The sequence below is a fragment of the Trichoderma ghanense genome (assembly GCF_004382785.1).
Source record: "Trichoderma ghanense strain CCMA-1212 chromosome Unknown scaffold_13, whole genome shotgun sequence".
Classification (NCBI taxonomy): domain Eukaryota; kingdom Fungi; phylum Ascomycota; class Sordariomycetes; order Hypocreales; family Hypocreaceae; genus Trichoderma; species Trichoderma ghanense.
Genome location: NW_027395676.1, coordinates 630,353 through 652,068, shown reverse-complemented (window position 1 = coordinate 652,068; position 21,716 = coordinate 630,353). Strand labels below are relative to the sequence as shown.

Below are 21,716 nucleotides of genomic sequence, written 5' to 3'. Positions count from 1 at the left end.
GCGGGCCAGCCAGCTAGCTAGCCTAGCACGGAGCACCGAGTCTCTCTTACCTGGTATTCAATGGGTCATGGTCTTCCCACGGTGATCAACTGGCTCGCCGTCATCGAGCAATGTGACAGGTCCGGGGGTTGCTCTCTGTCCGTGTCGGTTCTCGTCTGCATTAACAGCAAGCACGCATACATGTACGAGCAAGAACACGCTGCTGCGATTCCTCTGCGCGCCGCAAATGGTGAACAAAGCCTACTGCAGTCACGAATGGAAGCCTACTGGACCGGGGGAGGCACATTGTACAGCTGGCATCCGGGGAATAAAAAGGTGGATGGACTAGGAGGATGGCGCGCGCCACGGTTCATGTGCAAAATCAACAAGCCGCCAAGCTGTGTCTTGACTGCCCGCGTTCAGCCTCTGCGCCAACCGTCCATTCATTTCCTCAGCAATATCACCGGGTAGCCTTCCGGCGGCGACTAGCTCTTTCGCCCAACGATCATAGGTTGAGATGGGCCACACGTCACAAAGGAGTTACCACCACTACAACTGCTGCCCAGGTACTTTTTTCATGCAGCAACAGATGAGGCAGTTTACGAACAGCGCTCATCTGAGTCGAGTTTAGCTTCCTTCATTGTCGTTTCTTCTTTCTTCTTTCAGTCCCCACTGACACGCGGTGACAACGATGAGCTCGAAGCAAAGGCGACAAGTATGACGCTGTGCCGAGAGACGCCAGCCGCAGCACACGCCAGACCTCGCAATACCCATATGTACGTGTGCCATTGGCGTGTACGGAAGCTGTACGAAGCACGTATGGAGCACTCCGAGTCTCATTCAAGCATTTTTATCGCTGGCTGGGGCGGCTACACTGGGTTTCGAGGCCATCGTCTCTCTGCACAGTACAGCGCAAGAGTGCGCATGGTGTGTCACGTACTCCGTATACGACGCATTGAAGCTAGGCTTGCCACTTGCCTGGCATTTCGCCCGGAATCTGCGCATGTCTTTGTCGGTGTCGGTCTGGAATGACAACAGAGCCGGCCTGCAACACGGTTAAGAGAAAACCACCTATAGCTGTACATGCACTCATGCTTGTCCTGCATCGACCAGGACTGGAACATTGTGGTTGTATTACTTGCTGGACACCCTCTGGATCGGCCTGGGGACTGGATTTCCGAACCGGCAGAAGAAACGATGACGGTCAGCTCCTAAGCGCGTCTCCGGGGGCTATGACGCGCTGCCACATGACGTTTTCCACGTTAGCAGACAAGGAACAAGGGGCTGCCAAGTGGCCTGCCTGCATCTGGAGCCTACACCCAGAGCAGACTTGTACGGGTGCCTGGTCTCTGGCGGAATCGAGCCGACGCGGCGACCAGGCAACGCCAACCGGGCCAGATTAGCACTGCTGCTTTGGCGCAGACCTTGCCCGGTTAGGGATGGACCTTGGTGGCGGCTTGCCATCTCACGATGCTGCGAAGGGCGGTCAGCACCAGCGGGCTGGCTGGCGGGCTGGCTTGCTGGCCATAGAGGGGAGAACCGGTAGCCCTTCGGACATGGAAGAGGGCATGCACTGGTGTCCAGCGGCTGGGTCTTCGACGGGCCAGTTCGTTCAAGGCAGACAGATCCTTCCAAGACGAATCGGGGGCTCCAAGGTCAAGTCTTCAACGGCTATTAAGTAAGCCGGCTGCCACTCCGTACAATGTTCATACATATGCAGCTCCCAAGCCATTGGTTCCGGCAAACGCCACACAGCATTCATCACAAGGTCGGCCCAGCCAGCTGCTCTGCGACAAGTCGCCCGCCGCTTCGCTGCTCTGGCCGTCGAATCTCAGCCTACCCGGGCCTGAGGCCCCGTCTAGAAACAGGCGGTGCGCAGATAGTATGCGGATACTACGGGTACTCAGGACCACAGCCCACCGACACGTCGACCATACATGCAACAAGTCGCATCGGCCGCGCTAGCTTGAGCGGCAACGAGGTTCCAATTGAGCGGTCGCCAAACAAGTCTTGCAGACACAACGCGAGCTAGCACGGCACGGCGTCGCATGCAAGACTACAGGCCAGGACTAGTACTGCACATATCATGGCCATCGAGGGATTGTGGATGCCCGAGTGGATCGCTGTCTACCTTGAAAGGGCACTCAATGATGGAGCCCAAATTGTCCACATGCTCGGAAAGAAAGATTCGCCAGGGGTGCTCCTGTTAGCAATTCCGACTGATCCCAAGGCCTCCCTCCCTCGTCAAAGCCTTGCCTGTCTAAGACCTGTACATACGAGTACAAGTGTACCACCGGCACGGAGAAGTCCTGCCTTTATGCTTTACTCGGACAGCGGTCGTACTACTGTCGACAAGGTCCGGGGACACATCTTGTACGAGAGCACACGCACGGACATATCCATCTTTGACCAGGAGCATGTTTGTACGAGCTGTTCACGGCAACACGGGTGACAGATCCCTGGCATATACAGTCAACGCTGTCCATGCTCCAAAGAAGTGAAATGGGGGCACACCGGAGCCAGAAAGAGGAAACAACCTTGAGGCATCAGAAGCTACGCTACCTACAGTACCTAGGCTTTCTTCGACGATTATCCGCATCACCGGACTGGAATCTCAATTCAAAGCACTGATCTACAAAGCCTTCAGCCGCTCAACATAGAGATACATACATTCTATTTGAATTTTAGGTGATTCCCAGGACTGTCACCAGCAGTTCCAAGCAACGCTGCACCCATGCCTGCATTGCTTTGAGGCATATCAGCTCATGGCTCCCACTTGTCATACAATACTCGTACAGTCACAGCAAATCCCCAGACATCAACCTAACTGCTTTCAACTGTTCACCTGTCCGTCCTGGGAGGTTCTTGCGGCGATCCCCCCTTAGCTGCCGAACAGAAACGAGAGGACAAACGGCTGGGGATGCTGTCATGACTGCGTTAGAGGAAGAGAGCAAGCATGGTGATTCGGCAGAAGTCGAAGGCTACTGCCAAGTACTGTTGAGTGCGCCATGCTTTGCACCCTTGACCCTTGAGCAAGAACCACGTACGAGGTACTCTGTACCCGTAGGGTTGACAGCCTTCATTCGATGAAAACTTGCTTCCAGGGCAGCCATCAAAAGGTTAATCTGTGTGCTTACATCCCGACTTCTCGTGCGTCAAGCTGCCGTGCTTCGCACCTTGGCGTACCACACAATGGGATACCAAGGCTCTTGCTGCCCAACCTGAAGGTTGCGGTAGGTCGGCCCGTTGACACGCAACAGACGGCTGAATATGGACATACCGGTGCCCAGTACACACGACAGCCGCCAATGGTGCTTGATTCACCTCGACGAAAACCACAGATCCGACCTGACTCGGTTAATGTTGGTCCTTTTCACGACTAACCACGGTCAGTATCACCGCTGATACGGAGCCTCGCCCACATGGCTTGGTGTATGTCTTGCTTCTATTCCGCTCCCTTGGGTTGGACGCCGTGTGGCTGTTCCCGCAGTCCAATCCTCTTCGGCCATCCGGCGACTGCGGCGCCTAGGCCAGTCCGGGGAGGGTTCCTGGGTCCCCAGATGCCGGTAGCCTCATGGAGACATAATTTGGGGGCAGAAACGATGCAAAGGGGATGAAGCTGGAGAGTCCAAGCACGTGGTCCTTGTTCCTCTGGAGATTAATTTCTATGCGAACCAGGCACGGAGTGCAACACACCACCACCTCCGGATTGCGATAGGCACGTTGTATGTACTTCGTACTGGTTGGATGCTTCTGTTGCTATAGCTGCAATGACGGTTTGGTATGTTGCCTTGGTTTTACTAGGTACACATTTTCTGGACAAGCTTACCAGGCGCCTTGGTGGTGCCCTCGAAAGGGTAGCCAGACCAAACTTGGCGAGTTCCGCCACCTACCTTACATCTACCATTTCGAACAAGCTTTGTTCGACCAGAGAGAATGCGACCTGACAGGCTGTATTTGCTTCGTGCAGAAAACCATGGAACTGCAGCCACGACGACCACCACCTATCGACATGCACGGAATGCGAGTACTTGTACATGAGCCTGCTTGCTTCAATACAATGCCAGGACTGGTAGGAGTATACCTGCAACTTCGTACCAGGAACCCTATGGGGTAGCTGGGGGTTGCGTTTAACCAAGGTGGTGTTATCGACGTGTCAACGTACCTGGCTCTCCGCTCAACTTACGGTGTATGGCTCCGGTACCCTACCTATTTTATTAGCAGGCTCTAGCTGTGAATCTTTGCATTTCCCGTGGTCTGTGCCTCATGACAACACGACTTTGTGTTGTCACGCAGACCCAGATGGGGGAAGAAGCAGGTGCTCCAAGGCCTTCCGTTTCCATCTCGTCTTGCATTGGCCACGTCGCAGGCAGCTTAACCGGCGCATCTCGCTCGATGGAGCCAGTCAGAAAGAGACAGTCCAGATGGTGGCCGCTCCGCTCCCTTTATCTCATGCGCTGGTCGGCGCATGTCTCTCCATCATGTCGGCGGAGGCTGACCTGGAACATGGCTTTGGAGCCCAGTCGAACCCCTGGCCGGGCATCGAAGGATTTGCCTAGTACTAGCACCGACTTCGCACACCGGTCTGCCCATCAGGGCCTTTGCACTTCACCTCAAGGGCTCATCAGCTAACGTAGTGGTCGGCAGCGGACCAACCACCCCAACCACCAGGTTTATCGGCAATAAAGCTTCTACGATTCGATGGGATGATCTCACCTGCACAGACCAGACCGCCCCGCCCGGATGCCAGGCATGCTCTGTGCCATGCCGGCTTGCCAATTGGCGCTCACACGAAAATCCGACTTGTCATGAAGCCTGAGTCTGTCATTCCCCTCTCCCATCTTGTCCAGTACTCCGCGTACACCTATTTGCTGGACCAGAGCCACGGGTACTTCGTACCTAAGTACGTGATACGGTTTCTTGTAAGTATGCTTTGATGGTCCAAGCAGACCCTATACAAGTACCCAATACTGAGCGCCTCAGTACTTGTCAATGGAACGCCGTACAGGGTTGGGAGACCCCTGCCTCGACAAAAGGGCAGTCACTCTCTCCAACGTTTCCGGTCGTCGATGCGGCAAGCGGTGATGGGCTCCCTTTTCCTCGTCGGAGATGCGTCACAGACCGCCGCCGCTCTTTGCAGATTGTTCATCTTCACGCGGTTGAACGATTCTTGTCCTGTTGCATGGCTATGGGTGGCCCTAACTTCCTGGGTCATGCAGCATGCTTGCATACCTACTTGGAACAAGCAAGTACTACGTGCAATACATAGACTACTTGTCTCCAAGTACGGAGTATCGAGGCTCGCTCAGTAGCTTGCCTGTGTCAAGCGTCTTCTCCATACGCTGAGACCTCTTCGATCTGATGCATAGATATCTAAGCATCATCTGCCACACCAGCAAAGGGTCTAGCCACGGCATCTTTGACTGCAAATAGGCGCCTCATGCTCTCACTGATCTCATATCAATAGGCCAACACGCCACTGTACCCTAGGGTCGCTCTCCTTGGACCGTCATGAGGTGTGTCTGAGGTACTACTTCGTATTACTCCCAAGCGATATGTGTGTATGCGTTGGCCGCAGATTGCGCTAGGATGGATCACTGGACCGCATCGTGCCCAATGGTAGGGACACTTCCCGTCTCTGCGGGTGCTTCCACACATTATCATTGGCTCTGCCACGAAGCCCAGGGCGGCTAGCAGTGCCCATGCACATATCACGCATGCACGACCTCAACTAGTTTCCACACCCGTCCCTGACTCCCGGGCCCTGCTATGGCCGCGACGCGGGGGCTCCAAAGCAGGGCTCAAATTCCAAACCTGGTTGCCGAGACATGTTCTCCCCCAAGGCCTGTTATGCGGCCTTCCCTCGTTCACGCAGGATACGTACATACATGCCACTTAGACACATGTGGTGGCACTCGACAGAAACTGACCCGGTTCCGTGGTATTTGCAGCGGGATGAGATTATCTAATGTGCTCCTCGCCGGCTTTGGGGGCGTCATTGTTGGAGAAAACTTCCGGGGGCAGGATGCATCTGGACGCTTTGAGGGATAGCTGCATTTCTCAGCTTGTGCCCGTCCCATCTCCTCTCGACGACTGGAGATTTGAGTATTACGCTGTGGCTGCCCGTGCATCCGAGTCAACGAAGCATCGTCGGCGAACAACTCATACACAGACCCACCACATCTATCGATCGAAGCCGAAGGACCAATGTACGTTACAAGTACGACTGAAGCCGAGAGCTTATCATGTTGTTGCATCACAAGAAGCCGCTCTCCATCCACCAACATGGTTTATGGGCCTGGCGTGAGCAAAGTGACCCTTGGACGGCAACAGATTGCTGGCGCCTAGGAGGGTCGAGTCTTCATCACTCCGGGATTCATCTGGTAATCTTGCTTTCATCGAGATGACCACGAAGTACTACCTGCAAGTGCCAGGCAGATGCCACTCGATGTCTCATCGAAGCGGCCTTGGCTGTGATGAAACCCTTGGCAGCGCACTGCTAGCTTGCACTTGCAGCTCTGAAGCAGTCATGTGCTATCATGGATTTTCGTGCTGAGACGAGTGCTACGATGCCGTGGGAGATACCAGCGTATGCACCTGAGATAGTGGCACAGCGAGGTACTGCTTCCACGGCACTAGCTGGAGTAATCTGCCTTGTCAATTTCGAACGAAATGAGACAAGAAATGAGGACGGCCAGGATAGCGGAGCTTGGATCACAGTGCTACTGGTACCACCTGGGGAAGAAGGACTGCGAAAGGACTTGTACCTTGCTGGACCAGCATGAACCGATGGCTTGCATCATCACCCGCCACCATCATCAGTGGCTCAGTTCTGGGCTCCTTGTGTAGGGGTTGGGCATTCATCGTCCGAGCTTGCCATGGCGACCCAACACGATAATCTCATGTCCCAGTACTACCTCGTACTGCAAGTACAGGTACAAAGAACAGCTATACCAAGGATTGCACGAGCATGGACGAGGTGATAATTACGCATTGTGTTTCAGAACGAGAAGAAGAACAAGAAGCACCTCAGCCCATTCCCAAGCTACACTCCGCTTACAGGGCAAATGAGGCCTCAGGGAACGCTTCGTAACGGATGTGCCCAGCCGTGGGCAATCAAACGCGCCACCACGGACCGTCTGCATCCCAGCTCGGCTGCACAGACGCCTGCTTGTGGTCGGGCTAGCAGATCTTCATAGCGCACGGCGTATGTGTGAGATGTGAGATATGTCGAGATCAAGCGCACGCGTCTGGCCGGTTCGTCGTGGGTATGTAGCCGGGACCAAGCAATGCAGTGCAAATGCGGCTTGCCTCGTCTTCTCTTTATATTGGTGTCCACATGGATAACAACCTGGACCACCCGGCCTAAGGTCGAGTCGCCCGACGCCCGCCCAGCTGCTAGACAAGAGGCGAGAGAAAGAGACTTTTGCCTCGGGCCGTCCCTAGCTCTCTACGCTGTAGACGCTCGACTGCTTTTCTCAACCACGGCCGAGACCTCGTGGGCTCTGCGCTGATGCGCTGGCGATGTGGGAGCTCTGTTGCGGGAGGGTGGTGGCTGGCCAGCTGGCTGGCTCATCGAGTCCATGTACAAGCTGGCATCGTCAGTGAGGCCCTCTTCGCTGGCTCTGGACTTGCTTTTTTTCCTTTTTCTTCTAGCTCGTTTCCTTTCTTTTTCCATTGCGGATGCGCTATTCTGCGGGCTGCTTTTTGCGCCTAGTTGGGGCTGAGAGATTACCAGCCCGCGCCGCTGCCGCTTGCACTTGAGTTCGAGCTTGTGAGACGAGGAAAGATCTTTGTCGACCCATGCTCAACTCACGGAGCATTGTACTACCGACCGGCGAGCAAGACGGGTATAGGATACAGACGATGTTCGGCATGCTACCGAGTGAGGAGCAGTACTCTGGACTTTGCAGACGCGCGAGTGGGCACATCAGATGGGAGATGATGGAGCCGGGCTAGAACAGGGGGGCCAGGATGACGCGACAACTTCTCCGTACCGCATGTATCTATGGCATGCATTTGCATTCAGACTAACAAGCTCGACGGCCGGACCCTGCAAACGACCGTGGACTCTGACTTGTACCTACTGACTCCATCCGCCTACCGGGTTCATGCAGCGTTCCATGGTGGGCCTATCACCCAGTTTGTTTTCCATGGCGATTTGTTGGAAGGGTTGTCAGCGAGGTGCATAGGTTCTGTACTGTACACCGGCTGGTTGTCCGATGCCATCGGCCGACGAAGCGCAGGGGTGATGGGAAGACTCACCTTGCCTTGCCCTGTCTCGCCTTGCCCGGCCTTGCCCTGTCCCTGGTGCTGGTGCTGGTGCTGGCATTGCCCGCTACCTTGACGGTGTCATGCAACGAAGCATGCATTGGAGCGTCCAAGGCGAGTCACAGGTTCCCTACGCCGAGCGAGTGGTTGGTCGGCTGAGATTGACACCAGGAAGCTGCTTCAGCCATGTGCCAGAGGGAGAAGGGGAGTGGGTGGGTGAGTGATGCTACCATCACCAACCACTCCTTGTTACTGCTTCTACTCCTGCTCCTTTTTACAAAACCAAACACATCACCATCACTACAACTATAGGATGCTACTATGAGTTAGCAGCCCTGGCCATGTGTACTCCATGCATCTCGGCCCCGCAAAGAAGCCCTGCTGCGTGCGCCTGCCAGCTCCTAGCCATTCAACGTGGCAATTGCCTAGCGGTTGGTTCTCGCGACGCCCGCCTCGCTCTGCTGCCAACAGCGCGCACTAGGTAGAGGACTGAGGGTTGATGGGTTGATGCCCGAATTCCAAGTGGGGGTGGAGCTGAATCGAATGCGCTGAACCCGCTGAGTTAGAGGTGATGATGCATTCATGCAAGGGGGCGTCATTCATCCTCCTGGGCCACAATGGCTGTGATGTACCCGGGAGACAACTTCATGGGGGCGGGACATGGGCGCTGTTGCCGCCAAAAGGGGGAGATGGTGGCAGGCTGGTTCCGAAGAATGAGGCTGCTTCCCAAGTACGACAATTGTTTTGTTTGTGCTACGAAGTACTACAGCCTCTCAATCTCTTCCAGTGGTGGCGGAATGAAGAATTGTGTCCAGCGCTGACAAGCGAATCACAATGCCATTGTGATCCAACACGATGCGATTCGAAGACAGCCGGCGCTTAGGAGTATTACCCGCATCTGTGTGAACCACGTGAAATGCGACCTTGACAGCGACCCGAAGACGTTCGATGTGATTCGTCGCTGTCCAACAAATCCTGCGCAGGCAACGGAGCTGCAATGAGTCCTGCGCTGCATGAAACATCTGGTCACACAATGGAGGCAGGCTCCTGGCAGGCATTGGGTGGCTCGCGTGTGCGCGGCTTGGGAGCTGAATCTGCCCGTTTTCTATGTTGGCTGGTGCATGCTTGGACTCGTATGCTTCGGATGAGCTGCAGTCTTGGATATATGGGGGGGGGGGTTTCTGTTGCGAACGATGGGAGGTTTGCTAGTCATTTGAAGCAAAAGCACTCTACACATTGCCTGTGTAGGTGTGGAGGGTGGTGGATCATCGACGGCTGTTGCATGTAAGTGGCTTGCGGGCTTTGGCAACTTACCTGAAAAGGGGGGGACGGACCAATATTCGTACAGCGATCAAACAAATTTCAGACAACCCAGACTCAGGCACATCAAGACATGGAAGAGATAGATATATCAGTCGCACAAAGGAGAGAAACAGCTTCTACTTGAGCTGACACATGCACGCAGCCGGCAAAATACCATTCTCGTCGTACCAATCCCGGGTAACTTGACGGCTTCATGGCTCCCGGTATCATCAACCCAGACTTCCGGGTAATAACCCGTCGAACCCCCACATTATCTCCTACCCCGCCATTGATCCTCCAGAGAAACTCCGTGATCGCTGGGCTGGGGCTCTTGATATAAGGCTACCTTGCTTCATAGAAGGTGATTTTGTCAGAATCAAATTCACCCAGGATACATATTCTCAGAACGTCGTCCAGCTACAGAGTAATATCCAGATCTTCCGGAGGCGTGGCACACTTCATTGAACAATGACAATGGCAGTCGACGGCTTTCAGGAGTGGAAGGTGGACAAGCCTTGGCTTGAGCTGAAGTGCGCACTCGGCGAGGGACCATTCTATGAGAAGGATACCAACACGCTGCGTTTGGTCGATATCAAGAAGAAGCAGATTCTCACCGTGTCTCTGAACGACAGCGGAGACGCCTCCTCCCTGGAGACGATCCAGCTCGACGTCTGCCCAACCGTCACGGCCGACATCGAGGGAGTGGACCCCCAGGAGCGCATCCTGATCGGTGTCAAGCACGGCCTTGCGGTATTGGACCGCCAGAAGGGAACTTATGAGATGCTGGCCCCGTTCAACACACCAGAACACAATGAGCGTATACGCTCCAACGACGGGGCGGCAGATCCCCATGGCAAGTTCTGGCTGGGAACCATGACGGATTTTGGGCAGGGAGGACTTCAACCTGAAGGTATGTCCTTGTATGAAGTCATGACGATGGCTGCTTTGTTTACCCTTGATGTTCCTTTTCGCCCCCGAAGGACTTCTTCCCCAGAGTATTTGGCTCACGCCCCCCCCTTCCCCTTTTCCCACGCTGACGCTGACGGCTTCTCTCCTCTGCGCGGATGTAGGCTTCCTTGCGCGCTTTGATTCGTCCAAGTCCAAAGAGGAGGTCCTGAAGGACCTGGTCATCCCCAATGGCATCGGCTGGTCACCGGACAGCAGGACCATGTACTTTACGCACTCCCAGACGCGCGAGGTGTTCGCCTTTGACTACGCGCCCGAGACGGGGGCCGTAAGCAACCAGCGGCTGTGGTATCGCCACGACGGGCCGGGCGAGCCCGACGGGTTCCGCGTCGACGTGGAGGGCAACGTGTGGCACGCCGTGTACGGGGAGGGAGCGGTGCTCAAGATCGACCCCCGGGGCAGGGTTATCGGGAGGATCGCGCTGCCGACGAGGAACATCACCTGTGTGCAGTTTGTGGGTACGGAGCTGGTCATCACGTCAGCGTCGGACGAGGATGCGGATGCGGACGAGACGAGCAGGCGGTTTGGGGGGGATCTGTTCAGAGTCGATGTGGGGACTACGGGGTTGGAGTTGTTCAAGTTTAAGCTGTGAATTTGATGGTGATTGCGGCGCCTGAAGAGCGAGATGGCATTGTTGAACATGTTGGAGAGGGAAGATGGAACGAATGATTTTCTATCTAGACAATTTCTGGCACTGAGAAGCTGCTATCAGTTGAAAATCCCTAGATTGAAACTCTTGGCTGAACAAGAGCCTTCAAGGTAACCGAAACACGATGGGTTCTTAGCCAAAATCAGACTATAAACGGTCCTTCCTCGCGCCAGAAGTGCCTGATCCTGCCTCTTTCACATGTAAGTAAGGGAGGGTTGGGCAACATGCCTGATGGGCAGGGGACGTGAAAGGCGAGAGAACAAGGAAGAAGGGTAATGCATGGAGTAAGGTAGGTAAGCTAGATGATGTGTGCAAGTCGCACCCTACTGTACGCCAAGTATGCAGTTGTTTAGGTAGGCCGTTGCTGCAGAGGACGTTGATATGGAACTTTGTATTGCAGGCATACGAAGGGAGCTAGATGGACTGGACCTGGAGTGTTTGGAAGGCTACCGAGGTGCTCAGGGTAGTTTGTAGAATTGCTTTGCAGTTCTTTCAGGGATAGAGGGCACGAGACCTATCTGGTGAACGGTAGTAATCCCTAAGTTGGAGGATTTTGAAAACTCTTGTAATGACCGACTTCAGTTGCTTTGCAGTGACCGTTGCGAGTCTACAGTCTTGATCTCGCTCTACGGCAGATGGGATGCAGTGGAATGCAACAGCCCTCGGTTTTGACGACGCTGTACTTTTTCTCCGCGCTGTCGTAATGACAGGTCAAGTCTAACAGATCACGTTCCATTCACGCGGATCGATCTCGTGGCTTCTGCTCACCTGAATCGACCTACTCTCTTCTGGATTTATGAAATCAAGCTGTCATACGAGGGATCTACTACACGTACCCGCACTCGGAGGACACACAGACAGTTCGTCCGCACCAATAAAGCAGTTGACGGCTCTTCTGCTCACCGCCGCTACGCACTGCCTGGCTCAATGCACTCGTACCTCCAGCCCGCGGCGCCTTTAGAGATTGTGTGTGCGATAGAGAGAGAAGAAACATGGAACGTGAACCCTGGTTCCGTCTCACCGCCTGGGTGGTTGCGACCACGGCCCCGGTCTCCGGATTCCCGGCCCCGCATGCTCGGGGTGGCGACGGTTGCGGTCACGTTTTTTTTCCCTTTTGCCTGGGGTTGTGGTTGTAAGGCAAGGCAAGGCAAGTGAGTATTAGCTGTACGGGAGTTGGTACTGGGACAACGGTGTATTTGAGAGAATGAGGTGCTCTCGGAGAAGCAGTGGGATGGAACAGAGTTGTCGAGTCAGGCAGGGCATGGAAAGAAGAACAATGGAACAATGTGGGAACAAGCGTACAGGTCTCCACGACAGGGGTATTGGGGGGGAACAAAAGAACAAGAAACGAGAAGAGAGGAAAAAGAAAGGAAACGTCTTACCTACCAAGCCGACAACACGGCCCCCAATGAGAAAGAAGAAAAAAAGGAACGAAAGGAGGAACAAGAAGCGAGAATTGTCACCCTTCCAATCGAACCTGCGGGCTGTCAAGTCTTCTCCCCAGGCGCAGGATCTGCTAGGACGACCAAGGTACTCCCTTTCACGTACAGTAGCAATGGTTCCCGGGCAAAAGGACAGGGGGCGCAAAGGGAAAAACGTGCGCGCTATCGTTATGCATACGATACAGGGACTAAAGCAAGTGCGTGCTGCAGGCATCTCGATCTGGTTATCGGGGATGACTGAACGGCGGGCGTTGGTGCAAGGGGGGGAGCACACACACAGAGAGAGAGAGAGAGAGAGAGAGAGAGAGAGAGACATGGACCAGGGGGGAGGGAGACAACAAAGCTCGGCTAGCATTGATGCGGTCAAGAGTGGTGGTGATTGTACAGTAGTATCTCGTAGGTGTCTGAACGACAACTGGCTCATGCATGCCTTCGTTCGGTGTCTGCGAAGTGTCTGGAGAAGAGAGGGAAGACAAGGGGGCGAGAAGATGGCCACAGCCTCGTCTGGCGTTTGTGTAAGTCAAGCTGTCCCTCAGAAACGGGCATGTGCTTTCACTGCATACCTCATCATGGACGACATTGTATGCCCGCACTTTCTCATCCTCACGGCTCAGTTATTGGCGCTCTCTCCCCTCCTGCTCCCTCATTCTCTTTGCTTGCTATCGTCCTCTCTTTCCTCTTTGCTCGTAGGAGACATGCACCCATTGACAAATGGAGATGGGTTTTTGCCGCCTCCTTCACCGCCTTCTCCCAGACTCCATGTCTTTTTTTTTCTCCGATATCCACACAAGATCCCTGTCCACCAAGAACGAACGGAAACGATGCAGCAGAACCAGGGTAGAGGAGACCCCAGCCTCTCCAAGCCAAACCCCCTTCGTACTCGGTACGGATCTCAGAGCAGTGGCCGTTGTCTGGCTGCCTGCAACTCTTGTCTGTCTGATGCCTCCCGGGTTGCGTTTACGGGCCACCTCAGAGCGATGATGGAGGTCCCCCAAGAGAGAGAGAGAGAGAGAGAGAGAGAGGAACAGGAGCGATTGAACTGAGGCGACGAGATGCTGACCCGAGGCAGACGCAAGGCGTCCTGTACGAACTTTGTCGCGCAGCAAACCCCGTTCCGGATGCGGCTGGGCGAGCATATGAGAATGCTACGATGCCTTCGAGTGCAACTGTACCTTCATCTTGTACCGGGCAAGACAAGGCCGTGAAGCCCTCGAGTTGGCCATGTACAGGTACAGATACCTACGGCCGCCTGCGTCGAGATCCACCGGCAAGCAGCATTGGAAAGGACCTGGCTGCTGTTGCTACCGAGACCCTCTTGGCGTGCGTTTCCCTCACGCCCATCATCGTCATCGTCACCGTCGTGGTCGGTCGAGGAGCGAAGCCCGGCCGTTGCTTGTCGGCCTGCCTTGAGCGAGTTGGACGTACAGCTGGCTGGCGTCCTGACAAACCCCCACAGGCACGAAAGCACGAATAATCGACAGTTCTTCCTCATCGGGCTTCCGCTCGTCTCTTCAGCGAACCGGCCGCGGCCAGAGGAGCACAGAGAACGACCCAATTGCCCCCCAAGGACGGTCCCAGAATGCTCGACACTGGGATCCATCCATGCCACGCTGATGAACGGCATGCCCGTCTCTGCCGCTTGCCCCCCCTCTTGAGTGGGTTTTGGCCACATCGTCGGTGGCAGCTCCGTCCTGTCAAGCTCTGCCACCTCAGACCTGTGGTCGAAAGCCTTGCTATGTGTGTGCTGTCACCTCGACTACTCGCTACTAGCAGCAGCACTATCAGCTCCCCACACAGCCGAACCCTGCTGATCCTGCGAGGCACACGAATGGACCCGGCGTGCTGGCAACCTGAAAAGGGCTGTCCCGCTGTTGGGCTGACATGGGTGTGTTGGCATAGCTGACCAGGCCCCCTAACCGACCTGCCATCGCCCTCGTCTCTCCAAGTCGGTGAGCTTTGTGAGAGGAGAGCCTCAAGTTTCTCACGATGGCCTCATTGAGATGTTTTCTGGATACCTATGTACTTACCCAGTGCCGGTTGCTGCCTTGGTACGAGTACATGTATGGGACTACGACTGACAGCCCTGACCCGTCTCGAGCTCCCACCGCTTCGTTGACTCAACCCCTAGCAACCGTCGCAGATGAGGAGCGTGGGCTTCCAAGAATAGTGTCGCGTTTGCGGTTTGGATTTTTTTTTCCCCTGCGACTTGCCGGCTTTCTGCTTCCTCTGCGATTGTGCGAGCAAGAGGATGACTTCCCTCGCCAAAAAAGGCGACGTCCCTCCTTCGCAGACCGCCCCTTTTTGGGGGTCTTAACTTCGGTCCACACAGATGGGGGCTCTTTTTTTTCCCTTTTTGCAAGTTGTCACGCTCTAATCGCTGCAAAACGGCATTTCGAAGAAGAAAAGACGCGGAGTAATGCTAGTAGAGAAGGACAACTGCTACCAAGTACGACGTGATAACACGGGCATTTGGCTAACTTGCACAGGCTTTTCCGACTTCATGCATGAGTTGCCTGTGCCGACTTACACCAAACAGACCAAACAAATCACACAAAGAGGCACACCATCTTCTGTTTCCCCCGGGTTCGAGCTACGGCCCTGCCTACGCACAACCTAAACCGTCCTCGTCACAAGCGGCAGGAGAAGGCCCCAAGATGGCCTCATTCTGCCGTCGTTTCCCACGTGCGCTACGGTTAGAGTAGCATTGCCAGCGGACGCGGCGGCACCGTGTCGTCAGTCTTCTCTCTCTCTCTCTCTCTCTGGATCTCTGTTACTCTTTGTTTTCCTTACCTGCCAGCGTATGGGTGGCCCCCCCCTTTGGAACAAGGTACATTACATGCGTTGTGGGTATCCCGACGTGTGATCCAACCCTCTCCCGTCACAAAAGCTGGCAGATGATACATGTATGATGATGCCATAGTCTGCCGTCTTTGGCTAGCAAAATCTTTGGCCTTTGGCGAGCGCCTGTGGACTCCCCTAAGTACCGAACGAGGCAGCAGCAAGCAGAAAACAAACCATACGTACATTTGCAAAGTTGCACCAATGGCCTGTTCTTCCTCGCTTCCTCTTGGCACACGCAAGCCACGCTCGGAATAGCATCTGCCTCACTCATCTCTTGCTCTCTTGCCCACGGCCAGCAGCACTAGCGATGTCCCCAAGGCCGCTTACGAGGTCCTGTTACTGTACATAGCTCTTGCGTAACTACTGATTAGCCGGTCGATGTAGGACTCTGTCAAAATCATGCCGTCTCGACATGACTCCCCCAGGACTCATTGGGCGTCGCGATCGCCGTCGCCCTTGGGAGCTAGTGCGTCCTCCCCTCCCCCAGTAAACACACAACAGCGGTAGTAGCTCCCTTGCGAAGGATCATCCTGCTTTGCCGCATCTGCCTGGCCTGCCTGCGGGCTTTGCTCGACCTACCGAGCGGCCGACCTGACAGCAGAAAGGGAGGGTCTTTTGACATGATTTTGACAGGCGAGTGGGAAACAAGGGGGGGTGGGAGGGCTTCTTTCGTCCTTGTCCACGGGATAAGCTCCGGTTTCCGTGCTTCTCCCTAATTGGAGGCTTGCTGAGGTAGTAGTGAGTTATGAATCATATCAAAGTGCAAAGGTGTATGCGATTGGCACTTGATATTGTTTTTTTTCCCCTTGTTCTTATTCTCTATTTGGTTTTTTTTTTCTTGTCACCTGCTCATGCGAATGATGTAGAATAATAATGACGAGCCTTGCTTTTATAGTTCTGGTCAAGTAAGATGTGGGCAAACAGTCTCAAGAAGAAACGAGTAAGAAAGGAGAAATCAGTATGTAAGGGGGGTATAAGTCAAGTAGGCAGGTAGAAGAAGAAACAGTAAGGAAGACCAAGGGGAAAACCAAGTGAACAAGCCAAGAGTCTGTAACAATCTTCGATATTCAACATACACTCGGACTCTGTTTCTCTCTCTCGCAGACGTTCTACTGCATCCTTCATGTAGCTCTTGCTGTCCCAGGCTCGTCCTGACACTTTTGTCTGCCTCTTCTATGAAAACCAGCCTCCAGGACAGAAGATTGTTGTTTCTAGCGTCACAATGGTTGGTGAATGTGCAGAGCAAATGGTAGTCACCGACGATAAACTCTCGCTGTTGTATGTATAGCACTCCGTCAGCAAGATTCGACTTGCTTCAGTACTCACGATAGACATTCCGACATGCTGATGGCACTCGTTTGATAAAGATTCAAGTGAATTACTACCTAGCTCCTGCTCGGCCCCTGCCTCATACCAAGATACTCGACTTTCACAACGCCTATTGCGTCTTGATCCCCTTAACAGATACTCCGTTATGATGCGTCTCAGGCACACAAGTCACCACTGATAACGTGTATTTCAGTGGCCAGTATGGTACGCCCGCCAGCTGCTCGTTGTTCTTACCTCTACATCGGTAGGTTACTCGTCTCTCAAGTCTGTGTTGAGAACCAAATCCTCCCTGAACCTTCTGTGCACGATTATGGTCAAGCCCTCGATTCCATCATCGTTGTACCCGTGCCGCCGTGATTCTTCTTCTGTAATGCGCTGGCTTTCTTGCTGTTCCAACGCCTCGTCCAGTTCGATTTTCAGCTTGTCAAAGGCAGAACTGAGCCCCAAGTACCGGGTACGCCACTCGCAGATGTGATGGCTTATTGGCAACTCAGAATTGCCACCAGAGATATTCGAGGCCAACTTTGGCTCTTCAGTGTCATCATCTGTTTGAAATCTCTTTGATGATTGTGCTGTAGTTTCCATCCGTCCTTGTTCATTGGCCAATTGTTCCTCACTCTCAACCTTGTGACGGGTAGGTGAGCCGGAAAAGGATTCATCATTGATGGCTGCTGCTGGAGACGGACGCAACCGCCTCTCGAAATCGGGAGATGATACTGTATAATCCTTTCTCGGGGAGCCAACCCTCGATGCCGGCGTGTCGTTGAGCTTCCTCAATTGTTGTCTCCATGTTGAGGGATCAGATGACTCGATCGTTTGCTGTGGGTTTTTGCCTATGCTCGTGGCCCTTACCGAGTCTCGGGATCCAAGGGTCTTTCCTCCGCTCCTTTCCGCTGTTTCCGGAGTTGGATTGTCTGCTCTTCTCACAGGCGAGCCCTCCTTCGGCTGTCGCACCTGTGGCTTCTGTTCCCTAGTGTTCCTCGTCTGTTCATCAGACTTGAAATCACGGGGAGGCTGTGGCATAGCGTCGTCAGTCCCAGATGGCGATATATGGCGTGAAGTCGCTGGAGTCTTCCAAACAATCTTGCCTGGTGTTGATGTCGATGATCTGCTCACCTCACTCTCAAGCTCTCTTCCCTCCAGGGTGATCCTTGGGGTGCTCTGGTGGCCACTTTCGGCTGACTGAGGCACATTGTACCGCTGAGACGTGACAGGGCCTTCCGAACTCATCCAAAAGGTATCCTGTTCCTCAAGTCTCCTGTGAGCAGATTTGAAAGAATCTTTCGAGCTGCTCTTGTATGTTGCATCATCGCCTGGATCATCCTGACCAGCCAGCTGCCGGCCCGGCTGAGACTGTCGAGCAATGCAGCAGATACTGTGCCTTGGGCGATCATTACTGACATGGCAAATCGGGCAACCGTGTTGTTGCTCAGAGTTGACTATTTCGCTGTGGGATTTCTCCAGACGCTGCCGGCGTTCAAGGCGAGGTTGTTGATGTGCTCGTCGTTCCGCCTCAGCGTGATTAAGTTGGCTTCCCCTGACATCATTCGAGACAGCATCACTGCTCTTTGAATGAGAGAGGCGATGTATCGCTGTACAAAGAGATTAGATCTGCAGCGTAAACTGTGGCTTCAGGTCACTTACCCCTAGCTCTATCAAGCACAGGCTCCGATAGATTGGCAGCACTCCGGCTGTGAGTGACCCCTCGGCGCCATCCCCCCTGTCTCGATGTCTTCTCGTCCGTTCCACGCTCTCGTCCAGCTTCAACATTCGCAGAGAGGCCGCTCACCAGCTCCGTCCTGCACTTGACACAAAACTCATGCCCGCACCTCGCACAACGGGCTCGTGTATGTAGATAACCTCCGCAGGAGTGACATACTTGGACGGTCTTCATCCCTGCCGCATGTTGTCGCTCGCTTTCGCTTGGGAGCCAACCTTCTGGCCGTGAGACTCCATACATGTCGAACATGTCCAACGCGTCTTGCTGTTCCTTTTTGGAGCTGTCGAGGACCTCGTGCACCGTCTGAAAAGGCGGTAACGATGCTCGGAGGTTGGCTCGAGAACGCATGGGAGAGTTGAAATTCGATCTTGCATCGTCAGCGCGGTTGACAACAGACTCGTTGGACTTTTGCGAGTTTCTGAACCTGTCTTGGCCCCGAGTTGGACTATGTAAGGCCACAGAGTTGCTCGATTTGGAGACTCTCAGGCTCGGCTTCACATTGAACTTGTGGGAACTCGTTGCCGCCACCTCCCAGGCAACTCCATTGTCACCGTCATGATCGTCGTAGACCCTCAAGCCTGGATATGAATGTCCGACCGGAGGCGAAGCAGTCACTTCGAGCCGGGTGCGCTGGCAGGCTGGGCTGCAAAAGGTTACGTCTTCACGCGTATCCGCAACATACGGCGAACTCTGGGCCTTGAGGTTGTTTTTGCTCGTCTTGATGTTGAGCTCCCGTATGCGTGACCCGACGTAGCCAGAGCGGACGAGGTCTATGTCGTCGGGAGGGCCATCCAGGAACATGGCATCAATGAAGGGAGTCGAGGCATCGTTAAACTCGGGATCATCCATGATACTAAATGAATAAGCTGCAATAATAAGAGCCCGAAGAATGCGATATCTGGTATTCTGAAGAAGTGTGAAACAAGAAGAAGAAAACAAACGGAGAAACAAGGGAGACGGGGGATACAAGAGCTGGAGATATAAAGAGTCAACTGTTAAAAGGGCAAGACCGTGGGAGTTACCACGGTCATCAAGCAAGAGTCTTCCTACAGATGAAGAAGGCGGAGAGGAGCGTGACTTCATTTCATTATATGGGTAGGTTGAGCCGCAGCTACATACAAGGTAGGTACTCTTGTAGGTACAGGGCGCACTCCCAGAGGTTGCAGAATACAGCAAAGGTCTACTTTTCGTTCTTCCTGACGTATGACAGCATGACAGCGTAGTCAATTGTTTCGGCTCTGCGCTAAGACAAGTAGAAAAGTTGTACAGCGGTTTATATTTCTACATTCGTTTATTTGACAAGGGAGGCAAGGGTCTCGAGAACCTGTGGGCAGAATGTTAATGCTTGCTTGTCCGCGAGTTTGGCACACTCTTATACGCACCTCCAGCTCAATCTTGGCCTCGGCAATGTCCTGCTCGCTTCCACTGCCGTTGGCAACCTTCTGGGCCTCGGCAATACCAGCGCGGATGGCATCGGCGCTGAAGTCCTCCAGGGGGTAGGCCTCGGGGGAGTTGATGCTCAGGACGGAGTTGGGCTGAACGGTAGCAAAGCCACCAGACACTGTACGGGCGCATCAGTCCATGCCATGTCGTCCAATGTAGAATCGCACAACTCGGAGGGGCTATAATACGTACGGAAGAACTGCTTGGCGGGGCCGTTCTCCTCGACGACCTCGACCAGGCCGGGCTTGAGCTGCTCAATCGAAGGGACGTGGTTGGCGAGGACACCCATCTCGCCGGACTCTGCGGGGATGTTGACCTGGACGACGTCCTGGGACTTGTAGATGGACTGCGAAGCATTGCGGCAATTAGCACCGAGAACGTCCGTCGACCGTCGCATTTCCTCCGCCGGCGCAATTCGGATCGCATATTCGGTACGGGTCGGTATCTCGGGGCGCAGAAATTCATACCTGGTGAGGCAGAGCCAAGCTCAGCTTGATCTATAGAAAATTTCAGTCAGCGACATATAAACCTCGAGCTTCAACACTGCAGCATCCGGAGCAGCCTCACCTTGTCGGGGACGGCCTCAGCGTATCCTCTCCGCTGAATGGCGACTCGCATGGCTGTAGGGCGAGCTCGGAGAGCCGCACGGGCAACACGGAGGGAGTTCATGGTGACTGTGAGGAACGATTGCGTCGTTGCTTGTGGTGAGCTCAATTGAGGTCGCTGGCACGAATCTTTGCCGGACTTGCAGTCGTTGATTCGGGCTAGCGGGAAAACCGCCCGCCGTAGATCTCGTGACCCAGCACGTGACTCCTGATCAACATACCGCATAGACGACGATGAAATGGAACTCGTGAATAAGATCCTTTCGCTGGACTCAGCAGGACCAACAAAATCGGCGTCACCGCCATCTTGCTGTTTGAATCGCGGATGCCTTTGGCTCCATAGCTGTGGACAGTTACGCCCCAGGCTGAGTTTTGCCTTGGGGAAAGATGCCCCGTCATTGCCGCTCACAGTCATGACCCGCCAAACATCGAGTTCAAAGCTGCTTCAACGACGATAACTCTTCACTTTCTTCGCGCAAGCTAACCAATTGCCTAGGATAGCATTATACGAACTGCCCCCACAGGAAGCAATGTCACTGATACGAGGCATCGCCGCTTGACACGCCAACGAAAAAGACATCAAGAATTCTGTCTTTGCAGTGACGGTCAATAAAACCTATACTTCATACGAAGTAGATTGAAATTGCATACGAGAATATTTCGGAGGGACTTGGGGCAGCCAGCACGAGAGTGCCGAGTTTGGGCTCTGTATACGACGTGTGGCTCTGCACCGTTTTGCTTCCATTGGGCTCTGCTCAGCTCCATGCGACATCCTTCTCACGAACCACTGGTAATCGAGATGGGACATGCCATTCAACGGTGAAGACGAGCAACCAAACGATCTACAGCTCCGAGGAAACCGATGCTGGACATGGGATGTACGGCACACCAATTCCATGGATCGGATGTCGGACGATGATGGTAGAAACGTTGCCTTCAGCCAGACCCCGCCCCTTGAATCTTCAGCTCATGTCTTTGGGCATCCGATGATGACCTCCACCAAATCTATGGTCCAGTCAAGTCAACGCTATGCCATCCCGAACACGCTGGTATTTGCAGCCTGTAGGGTGCCACGGACGGGCGCGAACGGCGTAGAATGCCCAGAACGCCGTGTGGCTTCCAGTTAGCAGCGTCCAGAAGACATACTGCCAACCCTCCCGACTCTTCAG

The 21,716-nt window shown here is 54.2% G+C and overlaps 6 protein-coding genes across 6 annotated transcripts; 4 read left to right on the top strand and 2 right to left on the bottom strand.

The window, feature by feature from the left end:
* Positions 1–328: 328 nt before the first annotated feature.
* Positions 329–1,039, top strand: CCMA1212_008870 (uncharacterized protein; the record flags this gene model as incomplete). The annotated part of the gene is made up of 2 exons (XM_073705978.1): positions 329–545; positions 722–1,039. Exons 1-2 carry the CDS (start codon positions 333–335, stop codon positions 1,037–1,039), a joined length of 531 nt encoding a protein of 176 aa, XP_073555711.1. The 5' UTR covers positions 329–332.
* A 187-nt stretch (positions 1,040–1,226) lies between these two features.
* Positions 1,227–1,829, top strand: CCMA1212_008869 (uncharacterized protein; the record flags this gene model as incomplete). Its single annotated transcript, XM_073705977.1, has 3 exons — positions 1,227–1,311; positions 1,402–1,657; positions 1,700–1,829. 3 exons carry the CDS (start codon positions 1,227–1,229, stop codon positions 1,827–1,829), a joined length of 471 nt encoding a protein of 156 aa, XP_073555600.1.
* Positions 1,830–10,026: 8,197 nt separating this feature from the next.
* CCMA1212_008867 (Cell growth-regulated gene 1 protein) lies at positions 10,027–11,110 on the top strand (the record flags this gene model as incomplete). Its single annotated transcript, XM_073705976.1, has 2 exons — positions 10,027–10,462; positions 10,623–11,110. 2 exons carry the CDS (start codon positions 10,027–10,029, stop codon positions 11,108–11,110), a joined length of 924 nt encoding a protein of 307 aa, XP_073555606.1.
* Positions 11,111–13,178: 2,068 nt separating this feature from the next.
* Positions 13,179–14,083, top strand: CCMA1212_008866 (uncharacterized protein; the record flags this gene model as incomplete). The annotated part of the gene is made up of 2 exons (XM_073705975.1): positions 13,179–13,190; positions 13,679–14,083. The coding sequence occupies 2 exons, from the start codon at positions 13,179–13,181 to the stop codon at positions 14,081–14,083; spliced, it is 417 nt and encodes a 138-aa protein (XP_073555605.1).
* On the bottom strand, positions 13,579–14,233 carry CCMA1212_008865 (uncharacterized protein; the record flags this gene model as incomplete). Its single annotated transcript, XM_073705974.1, has 2 exons — positions 13,579–13,763; positions 13,837–14,233. 2 exons carry the CDS (start codon positions 14,231–14,233, stop codon positions 13,579–13,581), a joined length of 582 nt encoding a protein of 193 aa, XP_073555608.1.
* A 2,795-nt stretch (positions 14,234–17,028) lies between these two features.
* Positions 17,029–20,853, bottom strand: CCMA1212_008864 (ATP synthase subunit delta; the record flags this gene model as incomplete). The annotated part of the gene is given in 8 exon segments (XM_073705973.1): positions 17,029–18,371; positions 18,424–19,365; positions 19,878–20,060; positions 20,135–20,288; positions 20,410–20,439; positions 20,510–20,755; positions 20,769–20,813; positions 20,848–20,853. 8 exon segments carry the CDS (start codon positions 20,851–20,853, stop codon positions 17,029–17,031), a joined length of 2,949 nt encoding a protein of 982 aa, XP_073555607.1.
* Between the last annotated feature and the right edge of the window lie 863 nt (positions 20,854–21,716).